General features: G+C 39.6%; 1 protein-coding gene across 11 annotated transcripts in view; it reads right to left on the bottom strand.

Moving 5' to 3' along the window:
- Positions 1–24,781, bottom strand: part of arvcfb (ARVCF delta catenin family member b) — a 282,072-nt gene that overhangs the window by 140,535 nt on the left and 116,756 nt on the right. For 9 of the 11 annotated variants that reach the window (XM_065250334.2, XM_065250330.2, XM_065250328.2 and 6 more), the window contains exon 4: positions 19,014–19,245. The exons of 1 other annotated variant lie outside the window; for it this stretch is intronic. In XM_065250334.2, the coding sequence (XP_065106406.1) occupies positions 19,014–19,226 (213 nt within the window). In that variant the 5' untranslated portion in view covers positions 19,227–19,245. Of the gene's footprint in view, positions 1–19,013; positions 19,246–19,599; positions 19,716–24,781 lie in introns of all 11 variants that reach the window. One more of the 11 variants, XM_065250329.2, reaches the window with a different exon arrangement.

Raw genomic sequence — 24,781 nt, 5'->3', positions numbered from 1 at the left:
CCCAGCCCTAATTGCTCATAATGATTGTTAAGGATTTCCTGCAGCTCAACTGTGCTACCAGAACAGAAATTGTGGGTTTGATTCCCAGGTAACACACATACTAAAAATGTATACCTTTAATGCACTGTAATTCAATTTCAACTTAGAGAGCACCTATTTCATTGCTAAAAAACAACGTTATTTTGTGTATTTGGTATAATACAATGTGTTCGCGTGGTTTATGGCTAAAGGGACACCAGGCAAGTCCGAGTGTTATTTCTCTACAAGCTCCCCCTAGTGTCTGGGAGTACATGCTTTCAAACACACCGTCGTAAAAACGAACTGTTGTCCCTCCCCCCACACAACCCAGCTTTTCAGCTGTCAACCAACCTAAGCAGAGGAACCGGCTATTTCCAATCCATTTATATCTATCGAGGTAAGTAATATTTCCTTTCCAACTGATTTTTTGTTTTTATTGTGTTGTCATGCATAATAGTATTTTTACCGTGAACGACCGATATGAACGAGGCAAACTACTGCCCTCGCTACAAGCCCAAACATTGTTGTCTGAGACAACATAGGGACAAAATGCTCTCTGTAGAAAAGTTTGTCCATTTAGGGATACTGTAGGAAAATGATGGCGACTCTTATGTAAGGGGACTTGTGGTGTATGTATATAAAATGTCTCATTCTAAGGTAATAAAAACAATACAGTTTATTATGTAAGGTCATTATACATCACTGATAAAATAGTTATGTATATTTTATTGCATTTCTGTTAAGAGATCCTTCTTAACATTACAAACTGCACCTTTAATATAAATGCAAGTCCATAAATGTTGATGAGTTCAAAATGAATAATGTCATGAAAACGTCATTTACATTAGATAGAAAAAAAGTTTTCCTTAATTTTTATGCAGGCACTGTGGCACCAAACCACAATCAGATTATCTATTGAAGATCAGACTGACACACACAAACACACCACACACATGTACCTCTGCTTTTCAGTCTAAGCTGTCCTACTGACATACCCTGCGCGCACCCAAACGTTCACTTATTCACAGCTCATTATCCACTTCTCTGCTCAAATCAAAGTCTTGTTATGACACAACACATGTAAAGAGAGACGAACCCCAGTAATAAGGTAAAAGACTGACAGTCCAGACACGTACACCAATCTCTAGATAAACACCAGAGCAGTAAGTAGTCTATCCACGTACACACAGTCAATAAAGCCACCAGAGACCAGACAGAAATATTACACAAAATATATTAGGAACAAAACAAACAAACATGTACTGTAATGTGACCTTCCATTCTATGACCTGGCACACGAGGACGCTAATTTAAACCATTTAGGACAAAGTCAAATATAAATATACTGTAAGAGCAATTTGTTACAATTCGTGATGTTGGAATTAGCGCTTCAAATTAAAATGTCAAGCAAATGTGTTAAGTTGTAAAATAATCTCTGTGAAAACACACAAGCAATTATCAGATACTGTATCTTTGTCGGTCAATGTGCTTGAAATGCAGACATGATTCAAATAAGAACACATTTTTCACACTTCAAATGGTTTCAATTAAAGTTCCAATATGAGTATCACCACACACTTGTTTGGTTATGAACATGCCGAGTAAAAGGGTCACATTCCTGGAGAGACTCGGAGGTCTCGTAAACTCAGGGATTCTTATTTTAAACACATGAGTCTATATTCCCCTGTATGTGTGTGCACAGTTGATCATTTAAGTGGCTTTAAAGTCAGCCTTTCTGTTTTGATAAGCAATGGGGAATTTAAGAAAGACCTTCAATCCTCAAGACTACTCACATTTTAGATTCTTGACTAATAACAGCATTAGTTAAGGCTGGGTGATACATTTGTAATATACTTTACACAACAAATCTGTAGGTAAATATCATGATAATTTTATTATGCAAATGAAAAGATTTTAGTTGTTATGCAAAAATCATAACACTGCATACATTTACTATTCCAGGTTATGTTTTTTTCATGCCAGCAGGTAAGTATCACATCATTTATAGTCTTGTTCAAAATAATAGCAGTACAATGTGACTAACCAGAATAATCAAGGTTTTTAGTATATTTTTTTATTGCTACGTGGCAAACAAGTTACCAGTAGGTTCAGTAGATTCTCAGAAAACAAATGAGACCCAGCATTCATGATATGCACGCTCTTAAGGCTGTGCAATTGGGAAAGTAGTTGAATTAGTTGAAAGGGGTGTGTTCAAAAAAATAGCAGTGTGGCATTCAATAACTGAGGTCATAATTTTTGTGAAGAAACAGGTGTGAATCAGGTGGCCCCTATTTAAGGATGAAGCCAACACTTGTTGAACATGCATTTGAAAGCTGAGGAAAATGGGTCGTTCAAGACATTGTTCAGAAGAACAGCGTACTTTGATTAAAAAGTTGATTGGAGAGGGGAAAACCTATAAAGAGGTGCAAAAAATGATAGACTGTTCAGCTAAAATGATCTCCAATGCCTTAAAATGGAGAGCAAAACCAGAGAGACGTGGAAGAAAACGGAAGACAACCATCAAAATGGATAGAAGAATAACCAGAATGGCAAAGGCTGAGCCAATGATCACCTCCAGGATGATCAAAGACAGTCTGGAGTTACCTGTAAGTACTGTGACAGTTAGAAGACGTCTGTGTGAAGCTAATCTATTTTCAAGAATCCCCCGCAAAGTCCCTCTGTTAAAAAAAAGGCATGTGCAGAAGAGGTTACAATTTGCCAAAGAACACATCAACTGGCCTAAAGAGAAATGGAGGAACATTTTGTGGACTGATGAGAGTAAAATTGTTCTTTTTGGGTCCAAGGGCCACAGGCAGTTTGTGAGACGACCCCCAAACTCTGAATTCAAGCCACAGTACACAGTGAAGACAGTGAAGCATGGAGCATGATATGGGCATGTTTCTCCTACTATGGTGTTTATGGTGTTTTACCTATTTATCGCATACCAGGGATCATGGATCAGTTTGCATATGTTAAAATACTTGAAGAGGTCATGTTGCCCTTTGCTGAATAGGACATGCCCTTGAAATGGTTGTTTCAACAAGACAATGACCCAAAACACACTAGTAAACGGGCAAAGTCTTGGTTCCAAACCAACAAAATTAATGTTATGGAGTGGCCAGCCCAATCTCCAGACCTTAATCCAATTAAGAACTTGTGGGGTGATATCAAAAATGCTGTTTCTGAAGCAAAACCAAGAAATGTGAATGAATTGTGGAATGTTGTTAAAGAATCATGGAGTGGAATAACAGCTGAGAGGTGCCACAAGTTGGTTGACTCCATGCCACACAGATGTCAAGCAGTTTTAAAAAACTGTGGTCATACAACTAAATATTAGTTTAGTGATTCACAGGATTGCTAAATCCCAGAAAAAAAAATGTTTGTACAAAATAGTTTTGAGTTTGTACAGTCAAAGGTAGGCACTGCTATTTTTTTGAACACCCCCCTTTCAACTAATTGCCCAATTGCACAGCCTTAAGAGCGTGCATATCATGAATGCTGGGTCTTGTTTGTTTTCTGAGAATCTACTGAACCTACTGGTAACCTTGATTATTCTGGTTAGTCACATTGTACTGCTATTATTTTGAACAAGACTGTATGTCAATAATGATTAATCTGTCAATTATGACTATGATATACATGTCACATGTCACGATTCTCCAAATCCTCGATTCAATTACATTTTCGATTCCAAGGTCACGATTTGATTCGATTCCTGAAATTTACATTTTTTTTAAAGACTTTTATGAAATATAATATCTGACCTTGAATCCGGAGATGCCCTACCATGTTAGTCATCCTGCCAGTGGAAAAATATGGTACACGCACATACCGGATAAAACTAAACTTCCTGTCAGATAAACATCTGTCAATACTTTGCACCTTAAAAACGCGCTTTTATTACCGTCAGACGAGATTGTAAGACTATACCTCAATAAGTCATGTTTAAATGCTGTTTTCATAACTCTTAAGCAACTGAAATAAGTTGTTGAAATAACTTAAACAGATCTCAGTTCAGAAAAACGACCAGTCCTGTCACAGACGCCGCTCTGCTGTGCACACGCGCATGCTCTGATTGAGTTCAGCTTAAGGTGGGAGGCACGTGCTGTTTTTTTGTTTCCCATGTTTCCCATTTTTTAATTCGACATTCGAGGTTTTGACTTAATTTCGATCGATTCTGATTTAAAATACTCTAATATATACATATTAGAGCAAAGACATATCATCAAAAGGCTGATAAATGTTTAACATGTTTTGCAAAACCCTCGGATTACAAAACTGTGGTCAAAGAAGAAGAATGAGAAAAAAATTTGAAAGAAAAGCTTAGTATGTTTTATATATATATAGTTTTTGGAGGATTAATAAATTGATGGATTGTGCATTGGATATGAGAGTGGTCTGAGCAGCTCTCTGTAGAATATGAATAGCTATGGGCACCGGGTTCTGCTCTGAATACAAAGAGTGCAAATACTCCCAGTCTCAGAAAGAGGTATTCAGTGTGCCAGTGTTATGATCGAACACCTAAAGAGACACCTAAAGGGTTTAAAAATCAACTGTATTATTTTACAGTTACATAAAGACTGCATAATGCAAATATTAAAGGGAAACTTTAATGCTATTTCATGCATTCTGACTTATTAACACAGTTTAAGTGTTGCACCCCTCATGTAAACTTAAGCAAAGTGTCAAAAAAAGCAGTTGAACTTGTGACAGAGTATTTCTGGGCCAAACTCACGCCTCCTTTTTGTACAAGTTTCGGAAAGTTTTTTTTTTTGAACGGGGGTATCCGTTACGACAGATATGATTGATCCCGTATTCATTTTATGGGCCTTTAACCACAGAAAAGCACACCTGCCCTGCACGTCAAGTGAGAGCAAGAATGCGCATTAGCATTGCTCCGTCGAGTAGAAGTCACCGATATCACTGCACGTGACAAAATGGTTCGACAAAAGAAGTGTGTTTTTTGATGTAAGGAGAAAAAACCTTATTTAGCTTTCCCTGTCTTAAGACAACAGTGGATGCAGTTTGTTTTCGCGGACAGCAACGTAATTGTAAATGGGTTTATGTTTGTTCCCTGGCTGCATTTCGAGAGGATTGCTTTACAAACAAGGCTCAGTCTGATGCCAGATTTGCCACTTGTTTACACTTGATAGAGCGGTCCCAACTTTAAAAGACCTGTTAGGAGTCGCAACGACAGGCGTAAGTAAATTAAATTCTCTCGTGTTTTGTTTGCAATCTGTGCATACTGTACGTGCATGTTATGTAAACAACACGAAAAACAGCAAAAAAAATTCCGCCTCAATTGGCATTGTATTGCTCTTACGACATTTAACTCTTTCCCCGTTAACTCGTCAATTAAGAGAAAATGCTTCCCTGTCCATGACGAGTATTTCCAGCAATCCGTAATACCGCTTTTATCCAACATCTTCCGCAACTTATAAAACCCAGAAGTATCACTCTAGGGCAAACAGCTGTATGTCCGTGTATGTTTTGAGGATCGCTCTGAATCTGATCTCTATGAAAAGTCATTCACAGAAACGCACTTATCTCAGCTTTTTGCTCAAAATTTGGTGTTTTTGAAAAAACCTACCCATATTTGAGAGGTGATAAAAAGAGAACTAATGAAGGTAGGATGAAATGGTTTTTTTTAAGCAGAGGGTCTGTTCTTTAATTTCATATATTGTATGTTTATATATTTAAAGAAGGAAGGCATTAAACTTTTGTCAAAATCATGAAAAATGTTGGCGCTGGCAACTTTTTTTTAAAATGCTGGCGGGGAAAGAGTTAAATGAGAAAATGCAAAAAACACATCAAGATTTACGTCGCTTTTTAAATTAAAATAGTGGATAAACAAACAAGGATTTATTACCAGATGGAGACGTCCTCCTGTAATGGTTGCTGATGTTGTTCCTGTTATTCCAGTTGATCAATTACTGACAGTATCTTACGTGTAAGGCGGTATCTCATTGTAAGCCATAGTCATTTAAAAAAAAAAAATGTATTTAAGTTTGATTTCTATCGATGTCACAGCTGTAATATTCGTATCCAAAGGCTGCGCATGCCCGTAACTCTTTGGCTCCGCCCATGGTACGCTTTCAAGTGTTCGTCTTTCTCCGAAAAAAAAAAAAAAAACGGAATGGCCATTCTGTCTGTTAATAATCTAAAAATGCGAAAGACTCTTTGCACATATGAAGGATGTAATACTACTTTGTAGGTAACCAAGATTAACATTAGATTGGCAAAAACGGTGTGTTTTATAGGAGCTTTAATGGGACAGTTGCCCAAAAATCTAAATTCTGTCAGCATTTACACCCCCTCATGTTGTTTTAAACCTATTTCAGTTTCTTTCCTCTGTTGAATACAAACGAAGATATTTTGATCAATGATGGTAAGCACACAGTTGACAGTACCCATTGACTTCCATAGTATTTGTTTTCCTAAGTTAATGGGTACTGTCAACTGTGTGGATACCAACTTTAATCAAAATATTTTAGTTTGCATTCAACAAAATAAAGAAGCTCATAGAGGGTTAAGAACAACATGAGGCTAAGTGAATGGTGACAAAATAACGCTCACTTTATTTTGATTTGTCATTTTAAAGGAAATTATCTAATCTAAAACTTGTTCTGCTAGTACTGTAGTAATAGCATGTAGTTGTTATATTTGTGTGTGAGAGCACAAACAAACACAATAGAATGTGTGACAGTGATAATAATGAATGGAGGGAGTTTTACTGCTGGTTTAATTATAGTTTTACAGGAGGTTTGACTTTCTTCTAATGGCACGGGAAGTGAAGATTGTCTATGCGCGATAGGGGAAAGTGTGTGTGTGGGCAGAGGGTGAGAAAGTCATTGTTAAGCAGGTGATTTACAAGACCACTGGCCACCCAGTTATTACCCACAGCGAGGGACGGATCTGCAAAAGTTGGGCTGCTTCCTTCTATTATGCGGCTTAGACCAAGAGACCTGGGAAGCGCTGTATCACTTCAACCCTGCGTGTCTTAACATGGACTGCACATATCAAAAGAGCGACTATTCCTCCAAATCTCTATGCAAGCCTTTTAGACTTCTCTAAAAACATTCAGACAGCGCTAGAAAAGTCCAGCTACAGAAACCAGGCTGCACTCCATCAGGAACGCCGGCTGAATTTTAAACAACGTTCTCTGAGATGAAACGATGGGTGAAGTAGCTGCTATGTTGCACGTAACACCTCAGGTCATGACTTTGGAACTTTCTTCACATTTGGGATTTGGGACAGTTGAGGTTTCTGTGTACCATGTTGGTATTAATGTGAAAGAGACAAAGTATGCCATTGACTGAGTGCTATTGTGACACACTGTAAGCCTGTGACCTTCTAGGTCTTATGTGAAGAATTACAAAGGCTAAAAACAAAATACATCAAAGTCTCCCCAGTAAACAGAGCAAAGATAAAGCCGTAAATGAGCTCTGTCCTTGTTTTTTATGTACCTTACAAAATGCATCAACGTGTTATTCGTGATACCTCTACAAAGATACAAAGTGAATAAGCTGTACCAATGATGCTTGTTAAAGCATTGTTGTTGTAGATGCTATTAAGAGCCTTAAAAAAAAAAAAACAAGAGAATATTCTGAGAAATTTGTAGGATTTTTACAAAGCAATATACCTATATCAACAAACACTAAGTAATACTTTACACTAAAATTCCATTTGTTAACTAGTTATTATTATATAACTAATTATATTAATTGTTAACTGCATTAGTTAAATTAGTTGAACATGAACTATCAATGAAAAATACATTTTACAGCATTTAATATTCTTATAGCAGTAAAAATGGTGACATTTCATTTAAGATCTTTTTAAATCATTTAAAAAATTATATAGTAAAGTGCGTTTTACATGTTTATAAAACACAATTGGGTGATTCTCATGAAATCCAGATTTAGAAGGTGTCCAGAATCAGAATTTTTAAAAAGCCTTTAAAGCCAAATTTTTTTGGACATATAAGATTAAGGTCTGAACTTACTATAACCATTATTTTTAGAGGATTTAAAAAATATGTCCTTAAAAATTCTTGAAATTTTTAGATTATCATTATCAAAAAATATCATTACCGCAACATGATATTACATTAAATATATGCATTTATGTTTCAGTAATGAGAACTAAAAAGTTGTCTAGGTACTATATGACAAAAATTCAACATTTATCTGGAGAGAAAAAATATGAACTGCTTACCTGGTAGCCATCTTAAGTGTCACAGTTCCCTTTCAATACGGTTCACTTCGCATTGCGTCAGTTAGCTGACGCTATGGGGGAAACTCCTGTTTACTCCGTGACTGAAGCCTATTGGTTAACGTCTGTACAAAGTACAGACCAATGACGTTTGAACCCGCGCGCGGGAGGAACGCGTCCTTATATAAGCGCGGTTCAATCGTCAGGAGCTCATTATTTTCTCCTTCAGCGCGAACCTCTCGCTGCTCCGAAGAAAAAGAAGAAGCCTTACCTCGCCGTTGACAAAAGCCCTGCAGCGGAGTCCAGGCCTAGCGTCTTCCCCTGCCGTTTTCCGGCTGAGAACCGAAGATAGCAGAGTCCAGGTCTAGCGTCTTCCCCTGCCGCTTTCCGGCCGAGAACCGAAGATAGCCTTCGATTGCCGTGGTACGAGCCCTGTGCAGCGGACACACGCCTGACGAGGTCTCCCCTGCGGCCGCCCGGTAAGATCAATATTTTTGAATATAAAGCTATAAGCTAAAAGAGCAGGCGCTGTTGTAATAGCGTCCAGCACAGCGGCTCGGTGAGCCTCTCTGCTATGAATTTCCTCCGAGCGCGTTACCGGTCTGGCACCTCCCACGCCGGGACCGCGCTTATGCTTTGGTTGTCTTATCCATGTTTCGTGCTCCCCCTGCTGTTCCTCTCTCGCCGGGATGAACACACGGCGAGCCATGAGACTAGATGGATGCATAGACAAGCACACACGGACTAACCCCCCCTGTGTTCTGTCACACCGCAACCGTTCATGCTTACAGAGTCCCTTCGCTCCTCTCACATTCAGTGGCGAGATCTCTGGCACATATATTAATCCCCCGAGTGCATCGGGTGATACCGTCACGACGCATGGCTGTTCTGTCTGTGTTGCTGCTCCCCTCTGCCATTCCTCTCTTGTTGAGATGAACAAGCGGGGAACCGTAGACCTGGATAGATGCATACGACAAGCAAACACGGGCGGTCTGCCCCTGTCTCTGTCATAGCACAGCCACTCGTGCTCCACGCTCGCGGAGTCCCTCGCTCCTTTCCCCACAGTGGTGAGGTCTCTTAACGGCTTAGCTAGCACGCGGTATTACGGCTCGCTGCCTCTAAATGCAGCTGTCCAGTGTTCAACGATTACAGAGCTTCATGCCCCTCCCCTCCTGGAGCGGCGCGATCTCATTCGTCTGCTCGATAGGGCCGATTCGCCGCTATTGGAGCACCAAGAACACTCATTATAAGAGAGCTTCATGCCCCTCCCCTCCTGGAGCGGCACGATCTCATTCGTCTGCTCGATAAGGCGGACACGCCTCTATTGGAGCGCTAAAACATTTATTATGGAGCTTTACTGGCCTGAGCCGATCTCACTTCAGATAGCTCATTCTTCGTCTGCCTGGTAATTTCTCTCTGGTTTAGACGGAATCAGAGGCAGAACGAATTTGTTTATAATATACTGAGGCCCGAATACCTCCCTTTATTCAGTCCCGTCCTATATCAGTGCGCTGAATATTGGTACATTCTTATATTTATATATACCCGGTTTTTCTGCCCTTTTAATAAACGGCAAAACCGCGGGCCTCACGGCAGACTTCCTCTCTGCGATGGGTTCAGTCTGACATTAAACCACCTAGACATACTACCCTGCTCCGTGAGCCGTTCGGTCACCGTCACTACTGAGGCTTGTGCACCTGAACGGCTGAGCTCTGGTCTCCGCAGCATAGCTGCATCAACAGAGAACGAAACTGTCTGGGAAAAAGGGGTTATGTCGCGCCTCGGCTGGACTGCCCTGAAATGTTTTCTGTGTGCTGTTTATCCAAACATACTGTGTAATACTGTCGGCTATGCGACCTCACTATAGTGGCGAACGGTATTTAATTCCTCTAAAAAGAGTAATTTCCGTGCTTACTATACTGTGTATTGACACCCACGGTGTCTCTAAACACTTTATCGCCTTACTGACAAGCAATCAGTAATACGCACACACGGCCCGCTGTCCATAATTCTATCGACGCTAGCCGAAAAAACCCCGGTTTGGCCATATACTGTGTATTGACACCCCACGACTGTATGGTGTCTCTAACACCTTTCTGCCAAATTCGCTCGCAGCCCACCTCAGTTTCTCCGCTACGATGCTGATGGCGCAAACGAGCACGGTCTTACGGCTGTTATTCTCTCTTCCTAGAGGAAGGACAGCCTCAGACTTTTGCATGGCTCCAAGCGTTTGAATCGCGCCCTCTCCGGACGGCCACTCAAAGGCTTACAGCCAAGCGGTTTATGACGTTTTTCGGCCATATAGCTGATTTATATTAGCGGATCCGAAGACGCTCACACCTCCGCTCCAATACTCGGAGATATTAAGGGTAATATCAACCTCAAGTGAGCTTGCTACCCGCCACAATAAGTTTCAAAGCTTAAAGCGCGCGCACAGTCAGACGCGCGCGGCATCTCGTTTAAGACGGGCGCACGTACCCCTCTAACGAGCCTCAGAAAGCTGAATATCGTGGCATTCTGTTCATAAGTCCACTTCAGTTTTACTAAGCAAAGGTCCCGCCCCGAGCTGACGGCCGGGAAGCTTGCTTAAGTTACACACTGCTGCATGAAGTGCTGTCATTACGAGCTAGCCCAGCATTTGCTGTGGGTTGAACACGCTTTACGACGGCAATCAGCCTTCGGCGCGTGGAACGCCGTTTGTCTCATATAAATCACCTTGTACTGTGAATACGGTACATTAAGAGGATGATTTAGCACTGCAGCACTCTCGACCGTGTTATTGTGATAATGCGGTCGGGCAATCTACGGTGGTTTCATTATTTACCGAACCAGACTGAGATCTCGCCCCCTGAACAAGCTGACGAGTCATCTCCTTTATAAACTCATTGCATCGCTTTATAAGCTATGTTCAATCAGAGTGATACGCATCTCATGCTTAAACTACCAATATTAACCCATTACGATGGGCGTGCGGAGATGGCATCCGTGGGACACGACCTACATTACGTGCCTTATGACACATTGACACAAGCTGCTAGGACCCCTTTCACGAGGCGTCCTTATGCAAAGTCTGATCCATTCTGTCTAGTGACATTTGAAAGTCAAAACCCCCCGCGAATCGCTGGTGGAACACTTTTCTCCTCACTACAGAGGCACGGCGGCTCTCTCCCCTACCTGTATCTATGTGGCCGTGATAACAGCGAACCACGCTTTTACGACCGACCATTCATTTAATTCACAAGCCTGTCATCTCTCAGATGCGGACGGCGGCGGTAACAGCGAACCATGCTTTTACGGCTGGCCATTCACTTTATTCATAAGCCTGTCATTTCTCAGATGCGGACGGTGCCCGAGGCACAGCGCTCTGGAACTGTCCAAGGTCCTGTATGACACATACGTCTGACGTACATCAGACGATCAGCTGTTCATCTGCGTCACAGATCACTCACTAGAGCACCTGTCAATACAGGCTATTTATGGATCGTTGACGTTATCACCTCCCGTGACAATTATGCTCACTTGTCTTAGAGCATGGGCATGGTCTTAGAGGTTTCTCATTTGACAATTGTGACACGGCCGGCTGGTCCCCGCCGTCCACGTTGTCAGTTTACAGCTTCGACATCCCTGCTTCGCGCACTACTGAGGTTTGTTGCATTAAAGGTGCGCCCATTAGCTCACCTGTATGCACGATATGGTTTTTAATTATATGCGTCCACCGTGCGCTTAGAGAAGCTCACATGTACACGCTATAACATTTTGGTATACAATAAGATGCGCTTGGGAAAGCTCACCTGTATACACAGCTGTGTTATGCTTTGTGACACATACATTGTTGTTCATCTGTGTACGTTCACGGTGCGTTGGGTGCCCACCGTTACGTTCATCAATCATATCTGTACACATTCACGGCGCGTTCTGTGCACTGATTTATCTATACGCATTCACGGTGCACTGAAGAGTTCACCCGTGTGCGCACAATTTATTATCAGAACACATGACGGCGCGCTCGAGAATCTTGCCGGCCTGTGCATTATAACACTCTGATTCATCTATATGCATTCACGATGTATTCAAGTGTTCACCTGTGCCCGTGCAATTTATAGTCAATACACATTTACGGCGCGCTTGGAAAGCTCACCGATCTGTGCACTATAATACTACCTATATGCATCCCGATGCGCTCGAGGGTGCACCTGGGTTCACACTATTGTGGTATCTGTATAATCCCACGCTACGAACCGTTCTGCCGCATATTATAGTCAGATCGGCCGTTCGTGAGCTTCGCAGATCACTCACTACGTATGTCTGTTGCTAACAGTGGTTGTTTAGATGGATCGTTGAAACCATCGCACTGGCAAACGCCCCTCTATGAGCTATGTCCTATATAGAGCCCACTCTGTGCGAGTTTGGCTTCTTCATGAACTTGGTCTACAGGGGTATCTATATCTATATTTGATATCTGCTACGCGGCCGGCTGGTCTTCGCCGTCTACGTTGTCAGATTGTACAGCTTAGACGTCCCTGCCCTACGAGCGCAGGTTCTCTCGGCTCAATCATGCACGCTCATGCGTTTTATGTGTACACCACGGTGCGCTCAGCGAGCTCACCAACGTGACTCTGAATTTACTTATCTCGCACAGCCGCGGCGCGCTCGGTACCTCGCCGTCTAGTGCTATGCTATGTGCCCCCGGTGCGTTTAAAACCCCACCGTGTGCGCGTCAACAATTTATATGGTGCTTACACATTTGCTTTTAAAGCTGTGAATATGCCGGGTATAGGGCCACACGCAGTGTCTCTCCGGTAAGGCACTTCAGTACGTTGTGTATGCACGGCGTGATGGGATTACGTTCCCCCATAGCGTCAGCTAACTGACGCAATGCGAAGTGAACCGTATTGAAAGGGAACGCTTAGGTTACTCACGTAACCCCGGTTCCCTGAAATAACGGGAACGAAGCATTGCGTCTCTTGCCGTGCTACAAACGTCTACGCAGCTAGTGTTATTCGGCTGCGCGCTTCAGTCGAATTATAATGAGCTCCTGACGATTGAACCGCGCTTATATAAGGACGCGTTCCTCCCGCGCGCGGGTTCAAACGTCATTGGTCTGTACTTTGTACAGACGTTAACCAATAGGCTTCAGTCACGGAGTAAACAGGAGTTTCCCCCATAGCGTCAGCTAACTGACGCAATGCTTCGTTCCCGTTATTTCAGGGAACCGGGGTTACGTGAGTAACCTAAGCGTTTTTTTTTTAATGTTAGTTTTTTGAGGGCTTAAACAATGATTGAAAATTGTTGCAGAGGATGAGACAATTTGTCTTGGACACATTTATATTCCTTATTATTGTCTCTACATTTACCAATGATCACCAAATACCACATGTTTCTTTACTGTAAATGTTTATACAGTAGTATAACATGCACTGAAGCTTTTTATTTTTTAGATTTTTTAATTAGAAATATTTCCATGTCAAAGAACCCAAATCCAGTCATGGACGTGTTGCGGTAATGAAAATTTTCACCTTAAATGTGGAAAAAACTACAAAATTGGTTTGTCATTTGAAATAATGTGCAAAATAGTACATGAAGAGATGTTTGTAACTGTATGCTTCTTGATAGCATTTACTTTTTTCTCAAAATGTTTCATGACACCTCATAAGTCTTATTTTGCGAGAATCACCCAGTTGTATGACTGTCAAAAGATTAATCACGATTAATCGTATGCAAAATAATAGTTTGTTTGTGCACTGTATGTAATTATTTTGTATATATACACACACACACACACACACACACACACACACACACACACACACACACACACACACACACACACACACACACACATGAATTGCATGTATTTTAGAAACATTTACATGTATATTTTATATTTATATTTTGATATAATTTATATTATATATAAAAATATATACTTGATTTTTTCCTTAAAGCAGACATATCATGCTTTTAAATCTGTCCTTTTTACATATAAATCATCTATTTGTGGTCTATGTAAAGCGAAACTGCAATGCTTGGGTCTGAATTCCTCATTATTATAGCCCCACAGGCCCCCTTTCTACCCCTTTTCTGATGTGCATCTGAGAGCAACTCGTTTTGGTACTGTCTTTTTAAATGCACGTCATACCCTGCCCCCTCTCCAGGTTGCAGAGGTGACACTCGGTTAAACTCCACCCCGTTCGGCCATTTTTGTAGTTTTATAGCAGAGATACGATTATCTAGCTGCACAGAAACTTTTTATTTACTCGTTATTCACAAAATGTCAACAACGGAAGACTTGTCCATCCAGCCTTATATGTTCGCGCCAGAGTCGGAAACGTACTGAGAGGAAAATGAAGACGACGAACCTGCAGAACAACGTCTTCATATGGAGGTATCGCAATGGTCTGAGGCTGCAGCCTCCGGAGGTCGCATATCTAGGCTGCATACGACATCAAGACGGTCTTATTTCAGAATATTAACAATTATAAAGTTTACTATTATTCTTAGTTAATCGTAAGTTGTTGTAATATGCTCATGACTTGCAAATGTGATGCTCAGTTAACTTAAACCAGGCTTGATGCCCAAAAGCGATCTCCGCAGGCTGCAGCCTTCGGAGTGAGAAACAGCACTGCTAAACCATGACCACCGTGTACTTTACTTTTTTACTTTAAGTTATAAACTGCTTACCGAAGTGCTCTGCTCGTCGTCTCCAAAGAAAGAAGTAATTGACCCCTCAATCAGACGAAGTCTTATCGGCAAATCCTTCTTTATACTGGCGGAGATTGGTGAAGTAGTTATCCTTAAAGTGCCTCGGGCACAGAAAAATGACTTTACCCACAGATGTGAGTACATTTCTTACGCTCTCGTAACTTCTGCATCCTTGAGCTTGGACTACAATATCGCAGCGAGAAATATAAAATGGCGGATTGCTCGTAGTGTTGGGCTGGAAGTCGATGTCCTTATTTAGCAGTTCCGCTGCAAATACTGTGACGTAATTGTTCAAAAAACGTAATAGATAATAGAAAAATCAGAACCGGTTGGAAAATATGACCAAAACAGAATATAAAGATATCAACAAAGCACCTGAAGAGACTAATTTCAACTTTTATGTACTTATAAACACTACAAATATACAACAAAATGCATTTAAGAGCCAAGAAAGTGGATTTAGCATGATATGTCTCCTTTAAATGTATACATGTGTATGTGTATTAATTTATACATAATAATTACGCACAACACACAAAAATATATTATGCAAACACAAACTTTTATTTTGTATGCGATTAACCGTGATTTATCTTTTGACAGCCCTACACAATTGAAAAATATGTAAATTGGATTTAAACATGGTAAAATATGTTAAATGAACATTAAAGTGCAACAAACCATAAACAGGGTAACCTAAAATATTGTATAAACAAATATGCAATGACTATAATGACAAAGTAAGCGGCAGGGTTCTGTGAGTTAAGCCTCCACGTAGCCCTTGTATAACATCTAAAATGAAGTATGTTGATACCAAGTTTAGTCCATTCTAAATTCAGGTTTATTTTCTAAACCTTATCTGTTTGACTTTTTAACATTAATTATTTTTTTACATTAATTATTTATGAATTACAAGTTTATCAGAACACCATTATGAACACAGCTAAACTAACCCAAGACAAAGAGATCCAGGATAGTTACACCACCAGTTACAGTACATCAACCTCTCTTTTGCACCCATCATCAACATTACCCAACAGCTTCTGGTCTAAATCACAGTGCAGTACAATTCTAATTGAGAAAGGATGTGAAGACAGCAGTCTAGCCAAATGATAATGACCTGTTCTTGCAAACTGATCCCTTGACACCTAGTCTGTCTGACAGAAACCAACAAGAGAAAGGGCAAACTAATTTTTAAGCTGTCATGTTAGGAAGAAGGTAAGCAAATCACAGAAGCTTTAGAGGCAGGTAAGGGCATCAGACAGTTAAAAAAAAATTAAAATGCAGATAACATGGAGTCTGGCTTTTTGCTACAGTGTGAGAATTTAGCTGAAAATTAACTTATTTTATAATATTGATTGTACAACACACTGCACTATCAGAAAGGGTCAAAAAGTGGTCACTGGGGCAGTACTTTAAAAGGGTCCTAATATATACCATTTAGGTACAGATATGTATACATTTGGTCCCAATTGAGGTACTAATATAAACCCATTAGGTGCAAAGAAGCACTTTTTGAAAGGGCATTGCCCCAGTGACAGCTAAGGACATTTATTGACATATTTATTCTCACAGTCTAGGGCTGGCTGATCTTCTAAATATAAACAATACCTCATATATTTAAAATACTTGTGATAGTGATATGTAATCAAGGCTGATCTAATATTTACAATTTGTAAAATTATATATATGATTATTTTTTGACATGAACTAGTGGGAAATATGGTCTGCAGCATTTACGAACAACTCAGTCGAAAATGCTGAAGTAGTCACACATAACCACATACAACAACAACAAACTTTGTTGAGAGAGGACCTAACTGGGCTTTCAGAGCAGGAACAGAATCTGCCGGACAACCAAGAATTAAAACCTCTGTTTTATCCTCATTTAGCTGCAAAAAATTATTTGTCATCCACCTTTTGATTTCATCTACACATTCCAATAACACATCAAATGAAGCAGTGGTGTCAAGCCTTACTGGAAGGTAAAGCTGAGAATCATCTGCATAACAGTGATAAGAAATGTTGTACTTCTGAAAAATGTGGGCCAAAGGCAGCATATAAAGGGAAAACAATAAAGGTCCTAAAATAGATCCCTGGGGCACACCAAACAAAACAGGCGCAGATGACGAGGAACAATTTCCTAAATTGTACTGAAGTGAGTGAAAATACATTTTTCATATAAAAATACTTTGTTTTGTTTTGCACATATAATAAATAGCAAGGGATTATTCATGCACACAACCAAAGAAAATGCTGTGAATAGACTCATTTTGTAGAGTAGGACCCAAGATAAAAGATGGTGTATCATTTGTGGCTATCTGTGCTATCTGAGGCAGTTCACGCTCAAGTTTCACATACATTTATAATTTTTTACCTCATTATTCATTCGAAGATTGTTGGATATGTCATGATAATAGAACAAACATAACAATGTAACCTTATTCCTGTGAATAAGATCTTTCATTTGATAGAAGACTTGCCCATGTTTGTCATATTTGAAAAAATATGAAATATGTGAATATTAAATTATTTTAAAAATTTGGGGGGGTAGTGTAAATTAAGTGTAAATAACTTTCTTACAGTAAAATATATCTCAATGTGATGCATATCTGCAGAAAGAAGAGATTCTAAGCTTTCAAACAGTATCTCATATGTGGTACTGTGGTCCATGACAGGCCATTAAAAATTAAAGGAATATTTTATATTAAGTCATAATAAGTAATTTTAAAGAAACCTTTTTTTCCTTACATTTAAATGGTCTTAAAAGACATCAACAAAAATGAAAATTTTGTTCACATGTTGTTCTTTCTTTATTCTGTTGAACACAAATGAAGACACTTTGATAAATCATGGTAAGCACATAGTTGACGGTAACCACTGACTTTATTTATTTTTCCTACTACTGACGTCAATAGGTACCATCAGCTGTGTAGTTATAAAAAGATACAACTTTGATGAAACAATCAGACGGAGGCCAAAAATATGAGCATTTAAAGGAATAATGCATGGCCAAAACCAAAATGACTCCTCACCTTCATCTAGTCATTTGGAAAAGCTAATGTGGTATACAGTAACTCCACTACACTAAAATCTACACTGATTTGACTGCTGACCACTAACAATTGAGGGAAATTCATGCTATTAAACCCAACGGAATAATGTTTTAGTCACACTAAAGGTTTTGATGTGGTTCCAAACTCAACTAAACTTGCACAACAAGAAATCACATATTTCTTGTTGAAAAGAAGATAAAAGGTTTTTGTCTTGTGAAGCAGTGCTTGATCTAGACGCAACGAAGAGGTGAACTCCTAATACTGTACATATTTTCTGCATTCAAGTGGTGTCCACTTTAATAGCAAAAGCATACTGAAAATTCACAGCCTTTCAAAACAGCATAATAAAAGCTGACCAAAAGAGAAGGAGAATCAAACCTGGGTTCAGACTAAAACATACCATGTATAAATTATATTGTTAGTCATAGACCACAGAGCACCATGAGAAACCCAAAGCAATCGGGAAAGTCAAACGGCAATTGAATTCAGTACATCTGTCAGTCCTTTTTTGACCAATAAATAGAGTTATTGTCACACTTAAGAAGAATGACAACCACATACATGACTCCTTTAAATCTTAAAGACTCGCAGGCATATTTTGAGAGTCAATTTAATTTAGATGCAGTGTAGTGTTAACAAAACAGTGAACAAGTACTGTAGCTGTCTGTAACAACGCAATACAATGAGCCTATGATATGATTTGAATAAGCACCTGCCAGACAGAAATGGGACCACAAAGACAAGATTGGAAAAGTATGAAGAAATCTCATCCTGGGAACAGATAATGAGTGACTGAAGACAACACATCCAGAGTAATACCACAGCCAAACATAACACAAAAAGCCAGGAAGGACTGGTCTAAAATGAGGCCAAAATGAGACACGGCATCAATCACTCCCATTCATTTTGCCTCCGATGGACCGATTTCATGAAAACAACGGATATGAAGCAAAATCAGAGGCATTGGCTGATTTGTCCATTCACACATATTGGCAGAGGCCTGGCCAAGCTGGAATGGTTTACCTGCATGACCATCTGTTGCCAGGCCAGCGGTTGGTTGCTCATGCCTGTGGTGCCGCCCGCCAACCTATCAGAAGGCAGGGTGCCGCGTTCCAACTGCAGGGAGACATTGCGGCGTTCCTCTTCAAGGGCCCTGGTCAGACGCTCGAAGCGAGCCTCCTGTTCCTTGACTGAGGCCAGGATGCTAGCGGCTGACGGCACGTCATAGTCTTCCATAGTAGCGTATGAATATTTGCTGAATACAGGGTAGGGAAAGTGTGGGGAGAGAGAAGGAGCCGGTGCATAAGAAATAACTATGTATTACCTAAAATGCAATACTATTTAAAATGATTTAACATGGATAAAAATCACATGCACATGGCACACACACAGTAGCTGCACTGCAAATTCACAAAAACAGATATGCATGCTGAACTCTAAGTCACCGTGATAAAATTATTCATTCATGCTAAGCACAATGGCTCAGACTTCACTCGTATAACCAAAGGTGGCGAAATAAAGACAATGGCAGCTTTACAGAGAGAATAAAGGACAAAAATGAGGTTCAAACTCGAGGCATGGTTCACAAGCAGTTCACCTGCACACACACTTATCAGTTAGTGCAAAGAGAGGCGGTTAAAGGACAGACATTCCCATAGATGTACAGACAGAATGAGATGTGCCCAGCGGCGCGGTGAGAGAGACAAAGAGAGAGACAGAGAGGGGCTGCAAAGGGAAAGAAAAATAGAGAAAATAAATCTAAGGTTAGATAACACTGACATTACAAACAAAACAGACAGAATTGTGTTCTGGCTCCTGAGGATTCAAAGAGGAAGAAATGAGCGAAAAGATGCTATGGAATGATAAATGAGTATTGAAACCTCAAAATGTCTGTCTTTAAGTAAAGTAGATTGGTTAGGGCCAACTGGGGGACAGGTGAAAGGAGATGGGTGGCTCCTGAGTGTGTATGGTTTGGTGCAGTTTAATATTTAGCGAAAATTTGATTTTGTTGTTGTCGTTTTTCGTTAAATCAAAGGCGCAACTGGACACACACACGGCAACATGAACACGTTCTCTCTATGGCAGTCCGGGTGTGAAGGCCATGTTCCCTTTGAAGCACAGTGCAGCACACACACATCCTTTGATGTTTGTTTCTGGCTGATCATTTATTTATCTTAAGCGCCGTTCTGACACTGCTCTAACGGCAAGGCATTGTAATAGAGGTCTGCTCCCACAAGGTTCTATTCTGCACCCACCTTAAAATTCACTCTGTGTTGCACCGCTATCTGCATGGAATTTTTTATTTCCCGACCCAACGGATCCTGGGAAATTTTGATCTCGATTTCAGAATCTCACATTTAAATTTCTCTAAATGAAAGTGGGAGATCTGGTATAACCAAAATAAAATGTAGGCTACACAAAATTTTTATCAGTTATCTTTATTAAATTGTGGTCTTTTGAAAACTCAATGTTATGGAGGAAATGAAGAGTTTGGTTCCAAAAAGCAAAAAATCGATTTAGACTAATTTCAGAAAAAATTTGTTTTCTATACCAAGAAAGATGAAAACCACTATTTTCTGTTACAAACTTTCACATAGCATCTTTAGATTATAATAATAACATAAAAAATTCTAATCCATAATTAGATTTTCTGCAAAATGCAATAAATCCATGACTAGGTTTTATTTAAAATGCTATAAATGTATTGAATCAGTATATAAATGTGCATTCATCATTGCCATGTTATATTCATTTAGTTGACTAGTGGTATACACCGATAAAAAACATTAATGGCATTAATCAAAACATTTTGTCATATTAACTCTTTCACCGCCAGCGTTTTAAAAAAAAGTTGCCAGCCAGCGCCAGCGTTTTTCATGATTTTCACCAAAGTTTAATGCCTTCCAGAAAATGTTCTTCTTTAAATAAATAAACATACAATATAACAAATGAAAGAACAGACCCTCTGCTTTCAAACAAAAAAAAACGTTTCATCCTACCTTTAGTGGTTCTTTTGCAATCAGCTTTTGAATATGGGTAGGTTTTTGCAAAAACACCATATTTTGAGCAAAAAGCAAAAATAATTCCATATTTGTGACGAACTTTTCATAGAGATCCCATTCAGAGTGATCTTTAAAACAGACACGGACATGCAGCAGCTTGCCATAGGGCAATACTTTCGGTTTTAAAGTTGCGGAAGGGCGCCACCTGGTGGATAATGGTATTGCGGAAAGACGGAAAATCTCGTCATTGGCGGGGAAGCGTTTTCTCTTAATTGACGAGATATCTCGTCAATGGCGGGGAAAGAGTTAAAACACTATCATTACTGTTGTCATCCTTGGGACGTCGTCGCTGAACTTTTTTGACAGCGATCAGCTGTAAATTGTTTTGGTCTTGCTCGATTTTCATTGACTTAGAGTAAAATAATGGAAAGTTTTTCATAAGATCCCCTGGGGTCAATGTGTTAGCTTTGCAGAAGCTTGATGCTGTCGTGTGATTTTTCCGTTGCCCGAGTGCCTCTCACGTAAATTATTAGATTTTGATGACTTACGTTTCTTTCACACCATAGAAAACCACCACAGGTTTATCAATGCCATCAAAAGTATTATTTTGTTTTTGTTTGTTTGTTGATCACAAAGTAGATGAGGAAAACTAGGATTCTGTGTGTATTCAAACCACCGCCCTTATTGTTTACAATGGGTGGAATGGCGCTCTGTGATTGGTTAAATGGATTTACTGCATTTTGCAGAGAAGGAAGAGTGGCGTTTGTCGTGGTGTGGAAAATAAAGAAGAAAAGATAACAGAATAACATAGCGGATATCAGATTTTGCATAAAATTAAGAATTTTCTTTTTAAAACTGACCAAACAATGATACAATACTGATGTTGGTGGTAACCATTGTTGGTCAAGTTACTTGGAAATAGTAATAAGTTACTAAATACGGATTACTTCTCCAAGAAAGTAATCCATTTACTTTACTGATTACTTATTTTCAAAAGTAATTAGTTACTTTACTAAGTTACTCTTCAAAAACATGATGCACGGGCCTGAATATGCTATAAAGCAACAGACCTTTTAGCCTAATTCAATTTTTTCTGCATATTCCATCATCTAACACTGAATCAAATTAAACATTCTCTTTTTAAACCTTTCGACGCGCACTAATTTGTGGGCGGGATGACGTTTTTTTTTTACTCTGCTAACAATATCTATACAGCCTACTGTCTACAAAAATTCATAATTTTTACATTTACTATACATCGTTTAAAAGGTCTACAGGTTAAGCATCAGTGTATGGTCTCTGTTTTGAGATACAGATGCTCTAGCATCATAAATGTAGTATTTTGTGACAGAAGTCCAGATGACAACATGCAAAATATAAACGGAACTTCTTACCTTCTAATCCATGAAATATAGATATATAGTGTATTGTTTACATCAGATTTCGCATGAACGTCTTGTAATACCAATCTGAGGAGGACTATTTACATCGTAACACTGTATATGAGATGTAGCCGCAGCGGTCACATCAGCTGGGGGTTCAGGGTTTTTTTTCCAGTAAGTTTCACATTCCTGTGCCGGCTTGCTCAGATTTGAGGTGGAATTTTTGTTGTAGATAAAAGTTTTATTCCCACACAGTGTACAGCGGACGCTGATGATTTTGTCACCGAGTTAAACTCAAAGTAATGTCGGTACTTCCAAGCATTAAACGCTGCATGGTCTTGCTCCCTTTTGCACTCCATGTTGTCTCTTCTTGTTAAAAACGACTGATGGCGCGGACGCGGCGCTCATACGTCATTGTCATAACACGAGACAATCTCACGAAACAAAATCAAGGTTAAATAACGCAGTAACGCAGCCTGCCTACCGGTAAGTAACAGTAATCTAATTACTGTTTTTGCAATTGTAATCCCTTGCTTTAATCTTCTTACGCGTTACTGCTCATCACTGGTGGTAACTATTTTTTTTAAATGCCGTTTATCGCGTTTTGGAACCAAACTCTTCAAATACTCAACAATAGAGTTGAATGATGAATGTGCACATGGCTTACCTTAAAGCATATTACTGTAAAAACAACACATAAACAGTAAAAAACAATAAGAACTTGATTTTCACCACAGGGGCACTTTAATGCCAGCTTTAAATATTCAGCATTTCAGTAATGGAAAGAAGTTAGGAAACTAAATATAGGTTTAACTGAGCTATGATGATGATAGCTTTTATGATAATACACCAACAGAGGCTGCCTCTTCTACAGCCAATAAAATGCTGGGTTATTTTCAAACCAGCTTTGGGTCAAAATGCTCAGGTGTTTAACCCACTGTTTTATATTTGGGTCGACTATAATTATTTTCTGCGTATATTTAACAGCTGGGTTTTTCCCTTTTGACCCAAATGGCGGGTTGAAAATAACCCAGCATTTGTTGGAGTGTATACTCCCTATTTCAGGTTGCGCACACTCTGAAAGAAATGCTGGGTTGCTTTTAACCCATAGCTGGATAAATATTGGACAGAACACACAGTTGGGTTAAAAATTACCCAATGCTGGGTTGTTGTTACCCACCATGGATTAAAACAACCCAGCAATTGGGTTGAAATTGGGTTGTAATTTTTAACCTAACTGTGTGATCTGTCTAATATTCACCCAGCCACTGGTTAAAAACAACCTAGCATTTTTTACAGGCCAGAGGCAGGTGGGAAACTGGTCCCTGCCTCTCTGCGTAACAGCAGGAGAATGACAAACATCTCAAACATGCCTACTGCACTTATCTTGACCACTAGATGATCATGTCCAACTACACTTAAAATAGGGTAAAGTATGCAATGAGTAAAGAATTCCAGGCCTGGTTTGGGTCCCCAAATAGTACTTGTTATGCAAATAATGTGGAAAAAGAAAAATGCTAGTTAACTGCTCTGGCCATGATATCTAATCTGCATGTTGCATTAATCTCATAGAGAAATTTTATGCACTACGGCAAATGGTTAGCAGTACACCCTTAAAAACAAAGGTTGTAATATGGTTCTTTAGAGTTCTTCCATTTTACTTCTTCAAAAAAGCATTCAGTAAAAAGTTTATACGCATTTCTATTTAGCTTCCTTTTCACGGTCTAAAAACATTTTTTAACAACAGGGATAAAAAGGCACTTCTGCCACTTATAGCTTCATAGTAACAGCTAAGAAGTTAAAGATTTAGGCTTGTACTGTAACTGAAAGGTTGTAGGTTCAAATCCCACAAGGCCCTTAAAGAGCCATCACTAATGTGTTCTTGAGCAAACTATTTGACCTCACTCTGTTAAAGGGACTCTCCCTTTAATCCCTTTTATCCAAGGGTGACGGTACTTTAAGTCACCCTCGGATAAAGGCACAGGCTTATTAGTGATAGGCCGCGCAATAAATAAATAAAATCCATACACAAGTTAATTCCTTATAGGCCGAACTGTCTTTTATTCCTGAAGATGAATGAATGCACACCACCATCACATAAACAGCGCTCGCACTGGCATAGTGTTTTCCTTAGGGATAAATATGTTGCAGCATAAACCCTGATGCTAAAAATAGACCGGTAATAAATTTACAAACACAGTTGGCGCTTTCTGCGTGGCTCGAGTGATGAAACTCTGTAGCAGCGGCGCATTTAGAAACCTTTACTTGAAAAATCCTCAACAACAAATCTATCAGGGGCTGGGAAACTCCTACGATGTGTAGTCACATGCAAGAAACATTAACCTCATTACTGTTAATGTGAGAAAACCCTGTAAGCGGTGTTTACAGTGAACACAGGCAATAAACA

Source organism: Paramisgurnus dabryanus, chromosome 5 (genome assembly GCF_030506205.2).
Source record: "Paramisgurnus dabryanus chromosome 5, PD_genome_1.1, whole genome shotgun sequence".
Classification (NCBI taxonomy): domain Eukaryota; kingdom Metazoa; phylum Chordata; class Actinopteri; order Cypriniformes; family Cobitidae; genus Paramisgurnus; species Paramisgurnus dabryanus.
This window is presented reverse-complemented; position numbering and strand designations above follow the sequence as displayed.